Source organism: Diadema antillarum, unplaced genomic scaffold, assembly GCF_040938485.1.
Source record: "Diadema antillarum isolate AM-2024a unplaced genomic scaffold, OU_Dant_1.0 seq00002013_RagTag, whole genome shotgun sequence".
In the NCBI taxonomy this organism is placed as follows: Eukaryota; Metazoa; Echinodermata; class Echinoidea; order Diadematoida; family Diadematidae; genus Diadema; species Diadema antillarum.
In genome coordinates, this window is record NW_027272668.1 from 207,509 (window position 1) to 232,257 (window position 24,749).

At 36.2% G+C, this 24,749-nt stretch overlaps 1 protein-coding gene across 1 annotated transcript in view; it reads left to right on the plus strand.

Annotated features, from left to right (window-relative positions):
* LOC139713603 (major facilitator superfamily domain-containing protein 4A-like) overlaps window positions 1-24,749 on the plus strand; it is a 97,220-nt gene that overhangs the window by 24,108 nt on the left and 48,363 nt on the right. The window contains exons 2-3 of the mRNA XM_071625310.1: window positions 14,437-14,632; window positions 17,774-18,028. Of these exons, the coding sequence (XP_071481411.1) occupies window positions 14,437-14,632; window positions 17,774-18,028 (451 nt within the window). The remainder of the gene's footprint in view (window positions 1-14,436; window positions 14,633-17,773; window positions 18,029-24,749) is intronic.

The window sequence follows — 24,749 nt, forward strand, 5'->3', positions numbered from 1 at the left end:
CATAAGCAAGCAAATAAAGGATATTATGGAAAGGATGTGATTCCTCAATGGGAACTTTGAGATTTCATTGAGATTGTACTAGGATACTTTTAAACCCGTTGAGGACAGGCTGATTTTGCTACAACACACATTTCCCATAGACACTTGCCCGAGTATACTTGGGACTCGTCCTCAACGGGTTGATTTTAAAAGAGACTTTGAAATGATCACCTTTCAGTGATTACCTTTCAGTGAACTAATTTTTTTGTCAGCGTGCATGTGTGTGAGTTTAACTGCTGTTATTCAGAGTGATATAAATTTTCCCCTAAATGAGCTGCTGTTCTTAAGACTCTACCTCTAGGACAGCATGTTGATTGCCTTGATGATTGCAGCATACTGCCCTGTAGAATGATGTGTGTAAGTACAGTACCATTATGTAAACAGATGTGACAGCTTCAAGTGCGTACAGATTAATCATCAATCATTTCAGTAATAATTAACAAACTTTAATACCATTAAAATTGTAGCTATTGGCTTTCAAACTTTAAACAGTGTTTGAAACATGTCACCTTATTTTGTTGCAGTGCTTGGAACATGAAATTGCAGTAAGATCATCAATATGACAGTTTTTAAACAATTTTAGATATTATGTTAATCATTTATATGCCTTAATCAAAATGAAGACTTGGTTCTATAAACATCTAAAAGCTTAACCAGAGTATATAAGACCAAAATAAATGAAAGCTTTATTGAAATCTGACTTAGTGCAAGTTCTAAGAAACAGTGGTTAAGATTAAGATGAAATGAAATTAGGATATTGTACCGTCAGTATCAAGTTATGCTTTTAATAAATTGGTAGTATTTAGAATAATGATAGCTTGTAAAATATGAGATATGTACTAGCTGCAAAGTCATTAAAAACATTATGTTTTTGTGTTTGGTTTTTTTTAGAGATCAGTGAAAAAAATTGTCAATCAATGACATCACTGCCTCACTTTAATTTCAGATGTTTGACTCTTTCTGGAAAACACAAGTCTTCAACATACCATGTCTGGATGTTTTTCTGTGATAAAATTGTAAACTTCCACTAATTTGTGTTACTTGGCTCTGTTCATTGATATCAATGTTAACAAGGATTGAACTTTTGTAGAAAGTTTGTGGCCATCAGTATTTTCTTTCTGTTTTGATGTATACACATAGAGCACATAAAGTTACTGCTACAATGCATGCTATTGTGAAATATGCATATCATATTGAATTGAATTGAATTGAACTGAATAACTGAAACTGCACTGGTCTTGCACTCGAGACACAGTGGACATTTCCAGCACGTTTATTTTCATATTTCACTTGACATCAAAATACATCCAATAAAAGAATACAAACCAAGCAAGATACAAAATATGTTATAAGTCGGGTCATGAACAGAAAGTGTGTCAGCATACATAATGTACATAAGACAACTCTCTATAACTTGTGAAATATGATGGAACCGCAAAAGCAAAGCTTGTACACGCAGGTTCCACGAAAAAATACCGGTGTAAATTTGCTATGCAATCAATGGAGATGGGACACAAAGTGATAATGACGAAATGATATGAAAGCTAAAATATCAAGGTACAAAGGGAAAAAAATAAAAGAGAAGAAAAAGAAAAAGTGAAAAAAAAAGAACCCAAAGAATAAGAACTTAGTGAAAATATGGCATATAGATACACAAGTATATACGTGCACATTATCTATAATCAACTCTATAATGAGTTCAAAATGTTAATACAGGTACGGATGCAGTGATTATATAATGGGAGCATAAACCAGAAATATACATTAAACGAGGATACTGCGCATATAACATATTAAAAAAAATCTAATCAGACTGGTTATATTCATTTATTAACATTAATTTCAATTTTTGCTTAAATGTGAACATACTAGAACAATTAATTAAATCGGCGGGAAGATCATTCTAGAATTTAGGTCCGGTAAAAACAATTGCTTTTTGAGCAAGGAGTGTGCAAGTATGTGGAAAGTGAAATGAATCTCTTTTTCTTGTGGGGTAAGCATTGACAGCATAGTTTATCTGAAACATATGAGTAAATACGTCAGGCAAGCCGTTGGCTGATAACTGAAACATAAATGTTCCTAAGTTGTATAAAAACAAATCAGCAACCTTAAGGAGTCTGTTTTCAAAGAAGAAATAATTCGTGTGACAATAATAATCGGCTAGATTAACTGAACGAATAGCCCGTTTTTGTAGTTTGAAAATTTTATCAATGTATAATTTGGCACAGTTTCCCCAGGCAAGTATTCCGTAACAGAGATAGGGTAAAATAAGCATTGAATATAAATTTTTCAAAATATACTTGGGGAAAAAATGTTTTAGCTTATTTAAAATCCCAGTATTTCTCGAAAGCATCTTAAATAGATAATCTATATGATATTTCCATATTAATTCATGGTTAATATAAAGACCTAAAAATTTAAACGATTCAACTTGAATCAAACAATCATTATTCAATTTTATATTGCCAGGCAAATGGATAGCAGAATTACTAAATAACATATAAACGGATTTGTTTACATTAAGAGACAACTTGTTTGCTTGAATCCACATTTGAACCAACTTTAATTCTCTGTTCAATACATCTAAAAGGGTTGTTTGGTTTCGATGTGATAAGAAGATATTAGAATCATCGGCAAAAAGAAGAAAAGATAAAACAGATGAATTTTTGAAGTCATTTATATAAAGAATAAACAAAAGTGGGCCTAAAAGGGATCCTTGAGGGACTCCACAAGATAGTGTCTTTAAACTAGAACTGAAGCTGTTGATATTTACAAACTGTTTCCTGTTAGTTAGGTAGCTCCTGAACCAGTCCAAGGCCTTTCCATGTATCCCATAGTGCGAGAGTTTGTATTTAATAACAAAATACCGTGATCGATAGTGTCAAAGGCCTTGGACAGGTCCAGGAATATACCAACAGTATGTGATGAGTCGTCAATAGCGTGGGCTACTTTATCGATAAAAGCAAGCACAGCTTGAGTAGTACAGTGTTTGTTCCTAAATCCAAATTGAGACTCACAAAAAATATTGCATTTGTTTAAGAACTTGATTACACGAGAATATATATATCAACTGTTCGAGAATCTTAGACATCGCCCTCAAAAGAGAAATTCGACGATAATTACTTACATCTTGCTTATTACCTTTTTTATAAATCGGTTCTTCAGTTCTTGAATCCACATTTTGTGTCAAATTCAGTGTATTGTGGTCCATACAGTATCAATATCAGACTATCCTCATTCATTCAGCAAGCATTTGAGTTGAGCAAACAATAGCAAACAATAGCAACCATGTAGAGTCTTAGTCAAATAAAAATGGCTTTAAATCAATATTTGTGTGCAAATACTGCTGAAGTGTATATAGGAGAATGTAAATTTTGATTAAAATGCCAAAATTATATTGCATGCCCTTTGGGGTTGCATATTTGGTTATGCTCCTTAAAACCTTAGCCTTTGGCATTTGATATTTCCAACAGGGGTAGAGCTGTACATGCACAATGTACTTCACTGATACATGAAGTTTTACAGTTATCACAATCACCTATCCCTCTGCTCAACATCGATGTCACACAGAGCTGCCGATTTGCCTTGCTCTCTATAATTAACTGTTCATAACTTTTTTGTGTGTGTCAAAATTTTCCCTCCAAACTTTCATTGATCTACATTACTGATTTTTCTTTTTGAGCAACATAAGATCAGGATGGAAGACCCCTTTAATCTCATAGACATCAAACCATTCAGATCATATGATCACTCAGAGCAAAGCAAAACTGACATCTATAGACAAAATCTCTGGATCATGGCTGGTCAAACATAACAGAAATGTGTATCATAGAAACGTAAATCATGTTTGCTTTGACACTTCACAAATTAATGTATCACTCAGTGAGAGTGGGCCGAATGCATAAACGCTAGCAATTGCTTGTGCTATCCTTTTACTCGAATCCGTATGCATAAAAACAAGCAATTGCTTGCAAGCAGAAGCTTTTGCTAGCAAGCACAAGCTATTGCTTGCTGCCCGCAAGCAATTGCTTAGAGACCAAGCATTTGCTTAAAAACATATGCATAAAACATACCATTTGCTAGTTCTTGATAGCAATTGCTTACGATTTTCCAAGCTCTGTAAAATGAGCTTGAGCTTTTGCTTATCTGGAACGTTCCCTTTGAAGTATCATTTTCATATTTATGAAAGAAAGACCACACTTGTGAAGGAGTGGTTTAAATCTACAAGATAAGTAGTGTAAGAAACTTTTCATTTCAACAACGGGAATGTCCAGTGATTAGCACGCAAAATGTGATGAAAAACAGGTAGGATGTCTGACTTCGGTGGAGAGCGAGGAGACCTCTCTCCACGTGCGATCTGGCAGATCCGGGCTGCTGTAAGCTGCAGTGATGGGAATCAGCCAGTAATACGTGTGTGTATAATGTGTCTGTGTGTGCATTTCATAGCTCTTCTGCTATGTCAGGAAATGTTTCCACACACACATGCCCTTTCAAATACATGCTGCCACACTCGCCTTTGTTCTAGTGTTCGCACAGGCGTGACATCCCTTTTGTTGAAAACGCAAGCAATTGCTTGTGCGGGACAAGCAAAAGGTATGAGCGCAAGCAAAAGGTTATGCATATGGATTTAAGCAATTGCTTGAGCTAGACCTTTTGCTAGAAGATCTTGTGCTTTTGCTTGAAGCAATGCTTCCAAGCAATTGCTTGTTTTATGCATTCTGCCCATTGTGTTCCTTAATTTCTGATATGGAATGAACAAAATTCAAAACAAATCACAACAAGCAAAGCCATGGTTTAGTATTTAAGATATTATATTATAAACTTGACTCCACCGTCCAGGGTCATGTGTCTGGTAGAAATACCATAGACAAAATCGATATTTTGGTGACATATTGGTCCAACTCTATAAAACAGGCAGACTATTTATGCCAGAGGACAAAAAATCTTGCTCGTAAGCTAATCTCAGGCTGTTAATGTATATTGCAATTATTTAGATTTATTTTCATGCCATAGGACTCTATGGTGAATGAAGACTGCTGTGCCTTTCAAAGCTAATTGAAACATGTACATGAAGCTAGTACAATGTATGTGAATACTGCTATTTGCCAAATGCATTTCCTGATTATTATGACTTTCATGGAACACAGAAAGAATACTATGTTTATTCCCACATGGGTACTGTGGTTTCAACCACACCCCATCATCTGCAGCTGTTATAGTGGAAAAACAAATTTGGAAATGTTTATGACATTAAACATCTGTTTGAGGGCTCATATGTCAGACTAATGAGTGCCTTGTTCAAGCCTACGTGTAGAAACGTGTGCAATGTCACCAAAATTAAAACTAAACATCAGGTTAAACATTACTGCAATTTGCCTTCAGGAAGATAAAAGTCTTCCCCCCCCCCCCCCAGCAGTAGCTTTAGTTGGAATATTCCAAAAGGGATATAATGTCGTGGGAGAGATAGAAGCAAATGGGAAATAGTTTGCTTTAGGGAAAGGGAATATCAAGTTCATTCCTGAAGGTGAACATCAGTGGATTTCATTTTTGCATCATATGTATACTGCATCTTCTAATTCTGGGCAGATAAGTTATGGTGTGAAAAGCCATTGAAATGAAAATGTACACGTAGGTTGATTCAATTAATGAATGGGCATAAAACATGCCCAGAATATTAGAATGTCAAATGAACTAAAAATGAATTCATTTTTTTTTTTTTTTGGGGGGGGGGGGGGGTGGTAGGGAAGCAGAGATATGATAAGAAAGAAGAAATTCAAAGTATCCTGGATCAGTCAAAGTGAATACTGGTAGTGGTGTTTGATAAGATATTTTCATTTGAGATTAGAGTCACAAACGAAATTTCACCATTTTTGTCTATGGGAGCACCAAAGTATGGCTCTTCCCAGTTTTTGTCTCGCCCACCGGAGGTGAAGGCGAGACTAAAGGATCCAAATGGCGTCCGTCCGTCGTCCATCCGTCGTCCGTCCGTCGTCCGTCACAAATGTTAAAGTTTACCTGCAAGACTCTCTTATGATGCATAACTTGGCAACTGTTACAGCAATGGTAGCCACACTTGGGTGATAGAAGCACTAGGGGTATCTTCATGTAATGGTGTTGTCAGAGGTCATGTGATGATGTCAAAGGTCATTTGAGGTCATATATTAAAGAGTGTGTGCAAGACTCTTTTCTACGTTAAAGTTTACCTGCAAGACTCTCTTTTGACAAATAACTTCACATAAGTTGCTTGGATTACAACCTAACTTGGGTCATAGATGCACTGGGGGTACCTTCATGTCATGGTGCCGTTGGAGGTCACAGGATAAGGTCAAAGGTCATTTGAGGTCATACGTTAAAGTTTACTTGCAAGACTCTCTTATAACACGTAACTCAGCACATGTTGCTACAATGGCAATCAAACATGGGTGATGGTAGATGTCTCTTGGGAAGTTAAAGGTAGCCACAAGGTGAAAGGTTACAGACGGGGGTCAACGAACTTTTAGGGCCCAATGTTAAGTTTTTAGGGCGCATTTCGTTTATGGCTCATAACTTTTGATCCCTTTGTCCGTTTGTGATCAAACTTGGATAGAAGATGTCCCTAGGAGAGGTGAAGGTCGTCACAAGGTCAAAGGTCACAGACAGGGGTCAACAAACTTTTAGGGCCCAATGTTATGTTTTTAGGGCGCATTTTGATTGTGGCTCATAACTTTTGATCCCTATGTCCGTTTGTGACCAAACTTGGACGGTAGATGTCCCTTTGGGAGTTAAAGGTCATCAAAAGGTCAAAGGTCACAGAAAGGGGTCAACAAATTTTTAGGGCCCAATGTTAAGTTTTTATGGCGCGTTTCGATTATGGCTCATTACTTTTGATCCTTTTGTCCGTTTGTGACCAAACTTGGATGGTAAATGTCCCTTAGGGTGTTGAAGGTCACCACAAGGTCAAAGGTCATAAGCAGGTCAATTAACTTCTAGGAGTTATAAAAAATATTAATTCCTTGTACGCGAATGGGCGAGACACAATTTGGCGATTGCCTTGTTTCTTTCTAACCCTCTAGCAATCTGAAGATTCTGTACACAATGGCCTATAGTTCCCTGGAAGGTGCAGCAATATTGCTGTCATTTAGACAATTTCCTAAATGATATAAAATAGCTCACTGCATATTAATTTTTGTCCATTATAAGTTATGTTTATTTGAAAGCCTATCAAGACTTCACCAAGAGAATGGTGTATCACAGATATAATTCTAACATACTTTTGTTGACCTTTGACATCTTTCAAACCACATGATTATATATTTTACATGAAACCTTCCACAAAAACAACAATAAAACAATTGTTTTAAAAACAGTTGGTGGTTTTGGGAGTAATGAGACGAGCACTTTCAGGCATTTCAGTTACTAATGGGTTAAAAAAGCAGGGAAGAAGCTCCAAAAAGATTGCTTATTGTAAAACAGGATATTTCAGAGGCATGAAATTTTCGCGAATTGGAGCTGATGGCCTTTTTCACAGCATGAAATTTGAAGTGAGTAAATATAATATAAAGAGTAAATAAATATGAAGTGCCTCTGGCATTCAACGCATATGGTGTAGACAAGAGCCTTCGGGTGTGTATTAATTTCGTGAATCTTGGCTCTCGCAAAATTCGCGAAATTAAAATGTACGCAAACATTCCTCGTTTTACAGTATTGTCTTCAGCAGTTAGGAAGCTGAAACTAAAAATGATCAATTTCAATGGGAATAATAGGGGACAATATTGGCTGCTGAATATTTTTGTAGATATAGATTTGTATGTAGATAGTCAATTGATATAACATATACCTTTTTTTTTCTTCTAGTGAATCAATACATAGTTCAGTGGTAAATGTATGCCAGCATTGCTTCAGTTCACTCTGGTGAGTCAAATGTCTTATTTTAAAGAGTAAATTCTTCACCTGAATTGCCCTTTGAGATTCTTTTTATTTCTACATAAGATATAGAATGTGTTCTAGAACATGTGATGGAAGGAACCCCTAGAGCAGGTCAGAAAGAAATACAAGCCACAAGGCTGCTGAAGTTTAAGCATATGTGGAAAATCATGGTTGCAGCATTTTTAGTAGTATATGGTAACATCATGCTAATTATTGATGGAGTACAGTGTATCATCTTCCTTTCTCTACTGACAGGTTTTATTCCTTGATTGCTTTTTGATGTGACGTCATACTTGTATCACAGAATGTTTGGCTGTGCTTCTGTGCTTAGTCATATACTTATGAATGCATGCATTTGTCAAGATCTATGATTGAATTGCCCTTCTGTAGATAGTGCATTTCTGCAGATACATGTATATGGAGTTTTGTCGAAAAGGGGATATGATGTATGAAAGATCAGGTATATCCAATAGAAGGTAGTTTCTTGTTTATTTAGTCTTGTCTGTATATCTTTGTAATCACTTTCCTCTGATTTGTGGCTATGAAATATCTCTCCTGATAATTTCTGTCTGTAATTGCCCCAGCAGTGTTTTTTCCAACTCTTTGGTGTAGCAGGGAAGGTCCCCTTAATTCTGTTCAAGGGAGGGAAAACCGCTGATATTACTAAATTCTAATGTTGGATAAATGATTTTAATGTGGCGTTAGATGAGAACTTTAACAGTCACTTTATTGTTCATATATGACTGTGACATCTTTTGTATAAAGGCTCATGTTTAGCTGTAGTGATTTTTAGCATGACATTATTTCTTAATGACTACGTTGAGGGAAATGGCTAGGCTAAAGGAATAAAAGCAGACAAGAGAACCGTGAGGGGAACTAGTTTTTTTTTTTTTAAATCTATTTATCTATTTTCCACAATGAAGGCTCCATCCCTCCTTTGCATCCCCTACCACTTTTCATATTTTTAGGACAGCTAAGCAACTGATAAATTTTTACGCTCTTTGATACCTTGTATGATGATTTCAGAATAAATTCTTAGATCTCAGAATATTCAGAAATTAGTAATATCTGCATCATATCACACAGAGAATGGTACGCCTAAAAATATCAAAGAAGTATGATGGAAACGGTGTACCAATTCTTCTTTGTTCATGTTCATGCTGACAAATTGGTTGTGTGTGCATGTGAGAATGCATGCCATGACGTGCCTCTGGATGAAATGGAGATTCCGGTGATGGCAGAGGCTTGTGGGGCCCTCATGGGACCTCACGAGAGCGATGTGATATCCGTTCACCTAGTCAAAGTGCATTGCCTGCATATTGCATCAGAGCTGATCAAGCGTGGAGACACGAATCTTCCCCCTCACGTTAGCCATAGTTATACATCATGCTATCACATCAGCACTATTTTGATGTTAGCATGGGTCAGACAATTATTGTTTCATGGGCCATGAAAACTGGGGAGACACACTAGATTCTTGTTGCCCCATTGCTTCTTACACATGAGTCTTGACTCGAAGTATTTCATGCATTTTATTAAAATTACAAGGTGGCAAAATTTCAGAAGAGCTGTTGCAAGTTTGAATGTGAAATGTTTGTACACGTAAACCTTGCAAATGCTGTTGTGTCTCAGAGAGAATCATTGTAGACCTCACATCAGCTTGTCCACCACAGTATTTTTCTTATTTGGTGATCTCAACTTAGAACTGTCAACAGAGACTTTTCTCAGGATGTTTGTAACAAAACTAATGGCAATGAATGTACTGCTTTCAATTATGCATTGGATTCATGACCTCTTGTCACATAGTCCCATATAGTACAGGGAGTGGTTAAGTCGAGTATTATGGTAATTAGTGTCTGTGGCACCATAGGGGTGAACTGCCTCCCAGTTTGTGTTCTCTGTTCACTCTTCAATGTATCAGGAAGTATGAAACATGCTGTAGGCCAAACTATGTGTACAGTATGTGATCCGTGTGCTGTACGTGATCAGTACTGTGATCAGTTGTTCATGAATTCATTATGACACCCATGAATACATGATGTCTAGTGTGAATGTATGTGATAGTTTGATGCTCAACAGTCAACAATACCTCAGATGGAATGCCTTCAGGACCATGGAAGAAATAATTGCTTGTTTGTTTGTCTTTTTGTGAAATCCAAACCACATCAAGTGCTGATACTCATTGGCAATAAGATCAGACAGAAACATAATTTGGAAAACAGCGGTCAGTAACCTACTTGGGCTGGGGGGAAAAACAGCATTGCAGCTCTGCATATAAAGGGTTATTGTAGATGATACCTTTTGCAAATGCTAAAAGGAAAAAGAAAAGGAAAAAAATGTGTTAAAACTGTGGATTATATGTAATGTATAAAATCATTACATTAGAGTGCTGTCCAGCTGCCTTAAAGGGCACTTTATAGTCAAATACATATGTAGATTCAGTGAATACAGAAAGTAGTAGCACAGTACAGTAAAATTGGAAAAAAAAAATCAACAATCTGTTCAAAAGTTATGAATGTAGAAAGTTGTGGTTAAATTCTTGTCATCATAACTGGATAAAAAGACTACCACAATTTTGTGTGTTTGTGTGTGAAAAGTACACACTCCTTTAATAATTTACTGATAATATGTAAAAGGTAATATCATTCCCTCTTCCTGAAAGTGGTAAGTGAAGTACTCTTTCATTATGCTAGAAATTCTCTTTAATCTTCTTTATACTGTTGTTCTTTTGTATTGTGACGAACTGTTGTATTCTTCTTATCCAGCATGAAGCACATGGATTTAACCAAAATTAAAAAAGTGGTGATATATATAATAACTGTTTTCATAAAACTTCACTGATATGTACTAGTTAGTATTCCTGCATTTACTGAATCTACAAACATTTGTGTGTGTGTGTGTGTGTGTTGGTAATTCCCTTAAAAAAAACTGTATCTGCCACAAAGGACTTCAAAATCTATGCAATAGAACTATCAGATGAATCATGAATCAAGAATGAATCATGGTTACTCTCAGATGGCAAAATTGACTTGTTTTAATGATTTTAATGAAGAGCTAACCTGATAATGTACCTGGTATATTTAAGCCTATTGTACATTTTATGCTGTATGTGAGTTCAATATCTGATTTAACCATACTTGCTAATTTCAAAAAAGGTTCAGGTAACTAGGATTCAGATAAGCATGATAATTCATGCTTTTCATGTCTCACAATATAATCTACCTACAAAATCCTTGAAAAAGAAGGAACAAAGGTATATCATCAAATGTTGTTATGGCAACATCGATATTATATGATCCCAATGGGATTTGAAAGGCATTGTACAACAATTAGCTGATTTATCCACATGATTTGTCAGAGTCATTGCTAATCAAGTTTTGGTTTTTGCCCACTGTACCCAAATATAAAGTGTCTGGATGGATGAATGTTCTTTGTTAAAGCAAGAAAATACTATCCACAAAAGTATAGAGAGTATTAAGATGATATCGACAAAGTGCCCACAACTTACTGCATTGCCACAAATTGCATATTAAAAAAAGTAATAATGATGATAAAATAAAATGAATGATTTTGTTAATTTCAGGTTTTTGTATTATCTTCCCCTGAAAGAAAGAACAGGAAATCTTGAAGTCTTGAATAGCTCCATACATCTCTACTCTCTATTGTCCCAAGAAAGACTAGGCCATATAACTTAATAAATCCACTTATTCTGGTCCATTTGACCAGAATACAATGTCTGTTCATCAGTCAGGGCATGGCTGGCAACTGGTCATTTAGAATGCATTCAATGTCAGTTAAGCAGTGGTTCTGATGTCAGTCACTGGGCATTACATATTATGTGTGTGCATGTGTATGTCTTGGCTCAATATATATAGAAGTCACTTTGGAACAAAATCAGCTTCCTTAAATTTCTAGTGTTGTAAATTTCTTCATAGTATTGAAAGTGTAATGATAATGTTTTCTTAGTGCAGTTAACAGTTCTTGTGGGCAAGAAAATGAAACTGAGTAGCTCACACAGTCAATGAAGTTGAGTCTCATAGAACTTTCAAATGTCTCATAGAACTTTGAAATGTTGCTTTAGAAAAGTGTAGTAATTCTTTCATTTCATCCAGCCAGTTATCTATTACATGGTGAATGGGGAAATACATATTACAGTCTGTATAGGGATTTTAATCCATTATTTAGAATGAAATAATTCACACATCCTTTCAATCACATAACAACCATCTACAAATCAAACACTTATAGTTGCTGTGATCCTTATATGATCCAGCCATGAATGCTGTACAGTATTCCAACCTGTGTTGTCTGACATGTTATCTCCCTGAATGTCATCACTAGGACCATTTTGTTTGTCCTTCCCGTTAAGTGTATGTACAGAGATCGTTACAAGGCTGTAAGTGATAGCAGGACTGGCCATTGAATTTTTTGTTGTCAAATAGTGTACAGCATATATTCACTCTGTAGGCCTATTCTCTAGGACCTTGCTTCTCACCCTTTTTTGAGCTGAGACCCAATTTATTTCCAACAACTTTTTTCTTTTTTCTTTTTTTAGGTCCAGTTAGATTAATTTTTTTCTTTTAATTTCATTTTTGACCAAAATCGCTGCAAGAGCATCATGGCTCACAAGTTGAAAAGCATGGCTCTAGGAGACACTTCAAGAGACAAACAATGAAAATCATTTAACATAGCTTTTTCCAATTTTCAGAACACTATTCTGCAGAACTGAGACAATTGACCTCCATATCTGCATGTAAGAAGGATCTAAGTATGCTGGCTATCACCCATAAGCACTTTAATACACTGATGGAAAAATTGCAAAAAATAAAGTAGTAGTATCATCATTAATGATCAGTATAATTTTGTTTTGTTCTGTAAATTTTCTTTTTGCAATTCGATGGTGTGGAGTGGCATAAAATTATAGGTTGAAATCCTTGAGATTATATTATTTATGTGGAAACGATTTTCATGTCACCTTCTGTACAGATAAAGTAATCTGGACTTTATATGTCAGTACTTCATTAGAATTTTACACTGATTAAAAAGTTGCCTTGTAGATTGCTAAACTGGTCAGGCTGATTCACTTTGCATCACTGGTAGACCAAGTTATTAGTGAGAGCTGTGTACATCAAGTACAGTAACCCAACAAATACTAAAATCTGGTTTAATGGCTATGTGACTATGAGAACTGTGTTAAAGAATCATCTGATTCCATTATTGAATCCACTTTGTCTATTCCTTGCTGTCATCTGAAAATAGAGTTCAACTTGTGAGTGATAGTTATTCAAGAAAAGCATGCAAATAGATTATATGGAAATCTTTTTCCCATTATACTATCTTTGAGCCTCGATTAGGAGAAAAAAAGGTCAAGTTGTTTACGGTTATTCCTTCAGCACCAGTAGTAGATAGATTCGTGATTCATTCTGATTAGTGGTAATGTCAGATAAACCTTCATTTGTGTAACAACTGAATCAGTTCATTATATTCATAAGTTTAGAGTTTATGTCCTCTTATTTTTTAACAAGCAAACAATGGAATGTAAACAACATCTGTGATGGTGTCAATGAATATGCTTTTCTGTTTCTTTGCATAAATTACAGAATTTATGATATTTTGAGTAGTAAGTCTTTGGCGGGATCAATGATGTCAAAGTCAATTGAAGGGCTGTGCTTTGAATTGTAAATCAGAGTGTAGACATCAATTGTGACACATATTTAATAATGCAGAAACATTTTCTCCAATAATTTATTACCCAAGTTTAAAAATATTCAAATAGATATAGTCATCAGGTTATTTGATGAGATAAGTCTAGATTATGTTATAAAAGCCTATAGTAAGGAAGTGTTAAATGTTTTTTTTTATGATGAAGAAATGTTTTTACTTACAGGGAAATGAAACCCAAAAAGTACTTGTGGGTAGAGTGAATGCAGCAATATTAGTAGAACCTGCCAGTGAAGGTTTGAGGAAAATCAGATAATCCATATAAAAGTTATGAATATGAGTTTTGATGCCACCACCACTAGATGAGAAGACTACTACAGATCATGACCTCAAATATGGAAATGATAAGAAGAAAATACAAAGAAATTCCACAAAATAGCATTTTACAAGAAAAGTACACATCCCCTAAATTTGTTACTGACATATGTCAAGAGTAATAATATTCCCCTTGTTTTGTGGAAGAGATAAGTCTATAGTACTCTTTCATTATGCTAGAAAACTGAAAAAGGTTTCTTTTTTTTGAATTTTCTCTATATTTTCTTTCATGGTTCCATATATGCGATGTCATGATCTGTGGTAGTCTTCTCATCCAGTTGTGGCAGCACCAAAAACTTCAAAAATTCATAACTTTTGACGGGATTGTCCAATGTTCCTTCAACTTTCACTGATGGGTTCTACTAATATTGCTCAATCCACATGTGCATGAAAGACTATGTCATTCTCTCTGACCAGATGTCCTAACCTGTATGATTGCGGTCAATCCTTGTGCAGGTACTGTGCAGACCCCATCCTCCTCGTGGCCAACACTATGATAGGCATCACACTCAGCTTGATCCCCAAATGTGACACCCTCGTCATCCTCCTTGTCGACCTTGCCATCATGGGTTTCTTTATGGGCATCATTGACACAGTGGCCAATGTCTCGCTCCTAAAGATCTATGGCAAACTGGTCTCTCCATTTCTCCAGGTGAGTCTTCAGACTGCGTACACGATATAATTTTAAAACACAAATTTGCTATTTTGTGTCCTTCAAAATGGGGAAGAGCATTTCAAATATATAACTATGTCTTTGGATGGTCACAAAGCAATGCAAGTTCTTACATGTACTTTGACAATATTTCTATAATGCCATGACCCATCTTTAGCACAGGAAGATTGTTATTCTTATGACTCATACTAATTAGGAATTCAAACTGATGTTGCCTTGATGTAGAAGGACTAAATTTGATGTATTGATAAATGCATCGGGCATAATATTGGTTTGCTTTTTAAGTTGCGATATTATGTGCCCAGACATGTTCTCATACTTTTGTTTAAATTCTTTATACAATCACATACCAGTATACTTTGTGGAATTAAAATTTGGGGAAGTGGTTACAAAAGCTTCCTATATTGTATATTGCTGACACATACACACACACGCAAAAAAAAAAAAAAAAAAAAAATGGCTGTGAGAGCGATTTTCTCCATTTCAAACAAGATCTAGGCCACTATTCACCAGTCTAGAAGTATTAGATGTGTATGAGTGTCATAAATTTGCATTATCAACATTTGTATACAATTTATACAAAGGACATTTACCACATTTTTAATGCAGTATTAGGATACCGTGAATCATACCTACAGAACCACAGTTTAAGAACACTCCATGCTAAAACTCCCTGAATGTAAAACAATTCTTAGTATGCATTCTAGTTCCTGTAATTATAGGAACAAAATTTAGGAATTGTTTGCCGCAAAGTAGTTGAAAGGCAAAGACAAGGTGTCATATGTTGTCAAAGGTTGATGATAAAGTATAAGTCTATTATGAAGTAAGTTTACAATTTTTGTTCTACAGATATCTTATTTTTTCTAATGTAAAAAAAAAACTATTATTGGAGAACCATTCTCAACTCCCTCAACACGCACAACACCCATATCAGCTACTAGTGATTTGAATGATCAAGAGTGACCAGTTGGTGTGTGGTCCCTCTTTGCGGCAGGGTAGTGTTTCAGTATGCAGTGTGAGGCGCTAGATGGTGCACATGATACAATGTAAAAGGCTAGGTTATGACAGCACCAGCAGATTGCATTCATGCAGTGAATGCATGTCTGATATGCCATCTGATATAAACTGGAATACAAGCCCTCTATCACAGTCCTATTTGTGGCCTCCCCTAAAAACCTTGTTTGATCATTAATTTATGTATTTGCAGTGATCAGGAGTGGAAAGTCACTCTTTTACTCTTCGGGGGCAATGTGGCATAGTGGATAAGACTGTCTACTCCCCATTGGAGGACCTGACTTCGATTCTCCCCCAGTGCTCACATCCTTGGACAAGATGTTTTTATCCACTATGTCACTCTTGACCTAGGTGTATAAATTTGTACCTGGCAACACTGGGGTAGTAATAATGGCAGGGGCCTCTGCTAGTGCAGTGGCCAAGACTAAGGAGGCTACCCTGGATAAATAATACATCATTATTATTATCAGTAGTAGTAGTAGTAGTAGTAGTAGTAGTAGTAGTAGTAGTAGTAGTAGTAGTAGTGGTATTATTATTATCATTATTATTATTATCATTATTATTATTATTATCATTATTATTATTATTATTGTTATTATTACTCTCTGACATCACATGAAATTGATCTCAAAAGCATCTACTGTAAAAGTGGGTATTTTCGCGCGACTAATTTTTCGCGCTTTGCCGGGTGAGAAGAGTTTCGCGTGTTTTTAATTCCGCGGAATCAAGACACCAAGTACATGAACATACGTAAGCAAAAATATTCGCGTGCTTTTATTTTCGTGCTGGCTTCTGGTTGCGCAAAATGCGCGAAAATTTCAACACTGCGAAAATTTCCACTTTTACAGTATTTTGAATTGATCTAGGTATGTCTATATGGCCTTAATATAGGGCCTACCAATAAGTATCTTGCAAACTTACTGGCTTGAGAGTCATCCTGTGGTATTTCCTATTGTTTTTCAGTGAAACAGAGTCGAATGTGCTTAGTCCCACTTACATAGAAGAGAAGCGGATGTTACTCACACATGTCATGGGAAGGGAGAGTACTCTCGCACATGATTGGGCATTTCATCAATGAATGAAACTGCTCCTGCCGCAAACCGGGATAATTGGTCTACATTACAACATGAAAAGAATGGTTCTGGCTAAAATCAAGCACATCAAAGTGATCAAAGATTTAGTTGGTTATCACCTAATGTATGTTAAGACAGAATATGTTATCAGGATAATAAAATGATCAGTGGAGCTGAAGATTATTCTACTCTCTCTCATTAAGAAATGTCAGCATTCTTCTGATAACATCAAGTACTGTGAGAGCTCCTTTAGTTTTTTTTTTTTTATTATTTCTGTGAACATTTGAACCACGTTCCCATTGAGTTTCAAAGAGTTTGATACATGTAGCCAATATAGAATGACTGAGATTTGTGGTATGTGATATATCTTGTATAAGTTAGTATGTTTGGGGAATAGCACCCACTTTGGCCCGAATTCACGAAGGTGGTACAAATGAAACCATGGTTTAAACCATGGACAAAAACCATGGAGCGCCAAGTGTCGCACGGAATATTTTGTTACGAAATTGGTCATTTCGTTGACACAATGACCGTTTCGTTAACGAAATTATCAATCATGTCGTGGACGATATGTTCATTTAGTTACAAAATGTTATATTTTCGTTACAGAATAATAATTTAATCGACGAAATGACTGATTTTGTAACGAAATATTCCATGCGACACTTGGCGCTCCATGGTTTTTGTCCATGGTTTAAACCATGGTTTCATTTGTACCACCTTCATGAATTCAGGCCTTTGTCTTTAATTCTGTATTACTCTCTGAATGTGGGCTACAAGCTGTTATCAATACTGACTCTGTGAGGAATTAGAAGTGTTACAAAGAGAAACAAATTCTGTAGCATTTGATATTTCAAAAATCATGAACCCTTTCTGTGATAATGAGTCAGATGTGCACAAAATATCACACATTTAAATACCAATGGACAGGAATTAATGTGGCATGCAGAGGGTTAATCTGCTTTTTACTATAATTGAGCATATTTCCTGTTTGAGATGTAAGTAGATGAAGTCTGACTGTAATCACCTACAGGCACTCCATTTCTGCTATGGTCTTGGGGCAGTCATCAGTCCACTCCTTGCAGAGCCGTTTCTTCTCAACACAGACTGCTCACAGATGGTGTCCAATGTCTCCTCCAACTCCAGTGAATCTATGCTACCCATTGTAGTGCGTAGTAGTAGCGATGTTTCCAGCCTAAAGGAAATTCTACCCACCATTAATTCCCTTGAAGACGCCCAGGAACAAACAAATGTCAAATATGCCTTCTGGATCATGGCTGCTTTCCAGGTGTGTATATATCTTCATTAGATACATTTTTAAGCATTGATCTTCGTTCTGTGTGTCCATCAGCATCTTTGCAGTGAATCAAGTCAACCAGATGAAAGTTAAAGTGTAATTCATGTCATGTTCAAGTAAGCTTTCATAAATTGAATCTGATTAGACAAGAAGAATGGTAGAGGTTTAATCAAACTTTGACCTTGAAGAAACTTATTAAATATGAAGGTTTCTCTTGTTTTACTGAATGACAACCATGATGTTAGTTCCAACCATTATAATGCAAATCACACAGCCTCACACTATAGGGATCATTGGGTCATATTTTTAGAATCACTTTAACAAAACTTAAGTCCAACCCAGCCTGGAAATTGTGGATAAAATGCATAAAAAGCAAAAAACCTGCAAAATGTCTTCTCAAATTGGTGAATGAACTACAGTGTATCTTCTGAGCATATGTCTGAGTACACAGTTACTACTAACAGCATATTTTGAAATGGATTAAAGCTTACTCTTCTTTCAAAACCATTTCTGCATGTAGTTGTTGCTCTATAATCTTATTAGAATATGTCTGTTTCGTGCCTCTTTGGAAATCCAACCATGCACAAATTTTGCCCTTGAGCACTGCTGTGCATAAGCTTGAGTCAGTGAGTATGGACTTTGACTTGTACAGTTCAGATTCGAAAAGCAACCTTTACATGCAGCTATAGATGTGCAATATGTGTATTTTTACAATACTGGAGAGAAATAAGCACAGACATTTGCAAAATGGCATGTTTCCTTTGTTTCAAATTTAGCTATGGTATTTTTTGAACAAAAATCTTTTATGTACCATATGTGAAAGACGTTAAGTTGGTCATAATTTTATGATTTTCTTTGCTGTGGCACATTTTGTTGAAGAAAATGGCTTATTTTTTAACAACAAAAGTGTGATGTGCAGACACAGCATAGAGGAAGAATTCAGTTTGTGTACTTATTTCAAATATATAGAATGTCATTTTCAGATTTGATTCCCTGAAAATACAATATGCTTTGCAGTGGGAGTATCAAAAAATCCCACTGAAAATGTTAAAAGAGTATATGGAAATATCTAGTTTCCCATGAGTTTAAAACTTGTTACTCTTGGTGTCCTTCCTATCTTTTTAACAACTAATGTTACACCATGGGATGGGATTAAGGCCTTACAGATAACGTAGAGGACTGCAACTTCATATTTGCATTTACCAAGCTTTTTCTGAATCTACACCTATCCATGAAATACTGTGACAGCTTTGATGTTAGGTATGTAGATGTTAGTGAGTTAGTTGAGAATAGCTGGAAAAAAATCTTGTTCATGCAAAAGTTGTTCATACAGTAGTTGTTGTTTTTTTGGAATTATATAAGGATGACTGTCCTGTTTTGAAAAGGGGTAACAAAAATATGTAGTCTACTGTAAACATGTTTAGACACACTCATCAAAATTAGCAATGTAGAAAGCAGACATGAATGACAAGCCAGATGGAAGTGTGTCGTAGTCATTGTGTCACAGAATGACTTGTGTAATTCCTATTTGTGCAAGAATAAGCTGCTTGTGCTTATCCATAAGTGTTATGCATAATTCATTTCTACAATAATATCATTCAAATCATGAAATCTCTGCTAAAAGATGCCTTTTCTGTTTATTAGCTCACCTGAGCCGAAGGCTCAAGTGAGCTATTGCGATCGCTCTTCGTCCGGCGTGCGTCGTGCGTCGTGCGTCATGCGTAAACTTTTACATTTTCATCTTCTTCTTGAGAACCCCTTGACCGATTTTCACCAAACTTGGCAGGTAGCATTCCTAGGGGGATAGGATCTGAATTTCTTCAAGTGGGCACCATGCCCCACCTGGGGGGCCCTCAGAGGGGCCCAAACCCCCCAAAATTAAGGAATCTTACAAAATCTTCTTCTCTAGAACCAGAAGTGATAGAGCTAAGTTAATACTATGAATTAGTACATTGATGACTGTAGTTTCAAGTTTGTTCATGGCGGAATCAGGGGTGCCCCCCTTGGGACCCAGGGGAGGGGGTGGGAAGGGGTCCTAATGGGGCCGAAATTGTACATTTTCATCTTTTTCTTGAAAATGCCATTATGAATTTTCACCGAAGTTGGCAGGTAGCATCCCTAGGGGGAAAGAATCTCATTCCCATCAAATGAGTACCATGTCCCACCTGGGGGCCCCAGGGGGCCTAAATTTGGACTGAAATTGTAATTTTTCATCTTTTTCTTGAAAACCCTACACTTGGTAGGTAGCATCCCTAGGGGGATAGAATCTCAATTCCATCAAATAGGCACGATGCCCCACCTGGGGGGCCCCAGGATTCCCCCCCCCCCCCCCCCCCCCTCCTGTAAGGAATCTTTACAGATTTTCTCTAGAACCGGAAGTGATTGAGCTAAGTTAATGCAATGAGTCAGTATATTGATGACTGTTGTTTCAAATTTGTTCATGGGAGAATCAGGGGTGCCTCCCCCCCTTGGGACCCAAGGAAGCGGGATGGGATGGGGGGGGGGGGTTCCAAATGTGGGCCTAAATTTTCATCTTCTTGCTGAAAACAACATAATTGATTTTTACCCAACTTGTCAAGTAGCATTCCCTTAGGGATAAGATCTCAAAGTGTTTGAATGGGCACCATGCTTTCCTTGGGGGCCCCAGGGGTCCACACCTCCTAAATTAATGAATATTCAATAATAATCCAACATTCTATAAAGTACAGTGTACTTGGCAGGTATTTTTACCAGTGTGATGGAATATGTAAATGGACACCGTGCCCCCATTCTCAAAGCTACCCCCACCATAAGTTTCGAATGTTCTCAGGTAAGAGTCTGCAAGAATGCATGGAAGGTGAACTTGCGATACTCAGGTGAGCGCGTGACCCCCGGGTCTCTTGTCTTTGAATGCACCACATATCTTTCTATTAAGGTATCATTCTCTCCCAGCTGTAAGTTTGTGATAATTATTCCACTTTACACTATCTAGAAAAGAAACAGTACTGTAAAAGTAGAAATTTTTGCAGTGTTGAAATTTTTGCACATTTCGCACTACCAGAAACTAGCGCGAAAATATTAAAAAGCACACAAATATTTTTGCTTGCCATATGTTCCAGTGGTTGATGTCTCGATTCCGTGGAATTAAATAACACGCAACACTCTTCTTGCCCCGGCCGAGCGCAAAAAATTAGTCACACTAAAATATCCACATTTACAGTAGTCTACTTCATCACCTAGTATAACAATTTTATGACATTCCCGTACTTGCTACAAATCTTCATGAGTCAAACAAGTTGCTTCACTGCCGTGATGTATTCACTCTGGAAACATAGACATGGCTTTCCTGCAGTCCTTTTTAAGACATGTGACCAAAGCATTTAAAGGCATTCATAGATATGATAATGCACTATACAAGAATTGTGAATTATTATTAAAAGCATTTATATTGCAGTTCAAGGTAGAGTAATATTCAGTTATCACATGGCTTTCATTAGTGTGAAGGCTTTGGATGAGCCCCAAATGAAAAAGAATTTAATCAGACAGGGCTTGGTCTCTTGCACTCACAATGGAAGTATTTAAATTTACCATGAATTATCGCAAATTTCATGCAGTAATTTGTAATGTATTTATATTTATATTTATTATAGGGGGTGCATTTTTCTTTATAAACTCAGTCAGTAAGTTGGATTTTTTTTTCCTTCCTGGTTCCAAACTATTACATTTATTCTCATTCCTCATTTTCTCATTTTCATGAGCAGTTCTGTTCTGTTTGATGTACGACTTATTGAGTTATGTTAATGTTATTTGTTGTGATTGTTACCTTGCATTTATGTGTTTACAGGGCCTCCTGGAAAACAGTACTTGATTACTGACGGGGCCACCCTGTATAAACAAAACGAAAAAATGATAATGGTAATAATTATAATACCAATGATAATAATAATAGTAATAATAATAATAATAATAATAATAATAATTATAATAATAATAATAATAATGTACATGCAAATACACCACAGAATACATCAGAAAATATCATAATATATAGTATGGTAATTAAAACTTTGCACAAAATGTGCTTGCATGCATTCAAATACCTCAGGTCATACAGCTGTTATTTCTGAAGTGACCTGACACACTTTCTGTCTTCTCCCGTACTAGTAGCAATTGCATGATGTGAAGATGTATCGTACATATATATCCATGTACTGTAGTACATGTACGTTGTACTTGCAAGTGACTGAAGTTCTAAACTGATTGATGGAGTAGAATGTGCAAGATGGATCAGCTAGTATCCAAATTTAATCATGAATAAAATTCATAAAATATAATTTATGATAACACAAAGTTCATATAATTTCAGTGTGGTATAGGAGATAATAAAGTGTTGAGAGCAGTGCTTATACATGTACTGGGAGAGGTGTACTTGCTGTTCAGAAATATAACAGTATTTCGTGAATGAGAACAATACCAAGTGAATTACTGCAGTATCTATTACCATGGTACTTTGGTAATCAGAATGATGCCAACAAATTACTGTTAAACAAGGAATGCTCCATGCCTTTTAATTTCGCAATTTTTTTCAAGAGCCAGCATTAGTGAGATCACAATGCATACAAAAGTTCATGTCTACATTTTATTCATTGAATACCAGTGACAATTTCATGCTGCGAAAAAGGCCATCGGCTCCAGTTCATGAAAATTCAATGCCATGGAAATATCTTGCTTTACAGTACACTGGTCTTTTATACCACGATCATTTAAATGCGAATGCTTCTAGTGGTGAGGAATTGGTTTGTAATGAACCAATTTGTTTACAAATAACAGGAGAGGTTCAGACGCCACATCTCTGCGAGGAGTAATAATCACAATTTGATGGATTTGTCCAGGGCTGCATGCCACTTTTCTTGACATTTAAGCCTTAATGTGTAATTGCGCTCTATGGCTTGTTTGCATTTACCAAGCTATTGCTGAATCTATCTTGTTTTTTTGTGGCGGTGGGGGGGGGGGGGGGGGAGGATGAGTCATTATGAGACACTTCATTAGACAATGATTGTGATTCAAGCAATTAAACACCACAAATTATAAAATGTCCATCAATGGAACTGAGCCAAATTAATGAAGAGCAGTGTACAGTCCACTAAGTATTGATTTCATTAGTGCTAATCTATCCCTACTGCATGAATTAATGGAGTAATGGATTGTCAAACAAATAGTGAATGTATTTCAGTAATGCTGATGGCTGTCTCTTCCTAGTGATATTTTTGATAATCTAGATCACCATCGCTGGTTATTTGAAATATCTAAAATATGATGTCATTAAAAAGGAATGTTTTAAAAGTGTAACAGGTTTGTAGCAGCAACAAGGAATATCCAACAAAGATGTTTAGTGGTATGATTCCTCAGACTTCTATATGTCATTGGTGGTCATCCCCCTCCTCCCCCCCCCCCCCCCCCCACAGAAAAAACAAAGGTATTTTAAGAGCGTCCCATATAATTTTTTTTTTCTTAAACACAACATCCGAACCATCGTAATTTCAATTTTCACATAAGAATGATATTTCGAGATAATTGCATTTGAAATTTACCCATTTTTTTTCAACCATGAATGCTACACTTTTATATCTGGCATTTCCAGTTATTTTTGTCATACATCAGACTTTAATTCTTACTTTAATGTGTGATGTTTTCATTGAATTGTATTGTTTGGAAATATGAGAGATATTGCAAGAGAGCTACATGTATGTTTTTTTTTTTTTCAGTCTGCAAAGACCGTTGTCATTTGAGACATGTGTCTTCCCAGTAGTTTGGTTGACTTGATGCACAGTACCTGTGCTCACCGAACCATTTAATATCACTAATAATAGGCCAGTGCACACACAACGAAAATCGAAACTACAATCGTGATCCAAATTTCGATTTTTTTTTTTCGACCGTTCAAACACAAGGAAAAATCGCACTTCGCAGCAAGGAGAGAACGATCAGTGGCCAAATTGCACATGCGCAAAACTTGCATGACCGAAGACTGACCCCGTGGTCCCAAAGTGTTGACGTTCACGCGCTACGAACGATGGGATTAAAAATACCAATTTCCGAATCTCGATCACGCTTACACACATGACGCGTGGCAAAATAATTGCGATTATTCTGAAAAATTGCACTAATGGTGCGAGTTGGATCGCGATTAGGATCACGAAAATTAGTGAAATTTTTCTGTCCACACAGGAAAAAATTTCGAAATTTTGATCGCGATAAGAAAAAACGATTTTAAAATCTCACTTTTTCCCTTGTGTGTGAACGGGCCTATTATGTGCAAAGTCAATGCGCCCAGTATACAATGGTTTGGTTTATCATGCGCACTGTATTTGCAGTCATCTGAACTGTCGTATGTGGGAGAGGCTGGCATATCGCTGTTTTTACACATGCGCGTCTATGGAGAAAAGTGAATTTTAGAACAAAGTGAAATGGCAAGATTCCATTAAGAGTGATGATTACACAAAAATTAATCCAAATTAGAAACTGAGAATTTCACAAAAACAGAATGTCCACTATCGAAATCAATGAGAATCTCAAAATTGAAAATTTGACCGAAAATTGGGATATACAATGGTTGTGATGACAGCCAAATGTACATGTATATATATATTTTTTTTTTGTCAGAATAGTTTGTATCATTTTTGTTATGAGTTTTTGTGTGTTTTTTCCTGAGTTTTACATGTTCTCTGAAGGC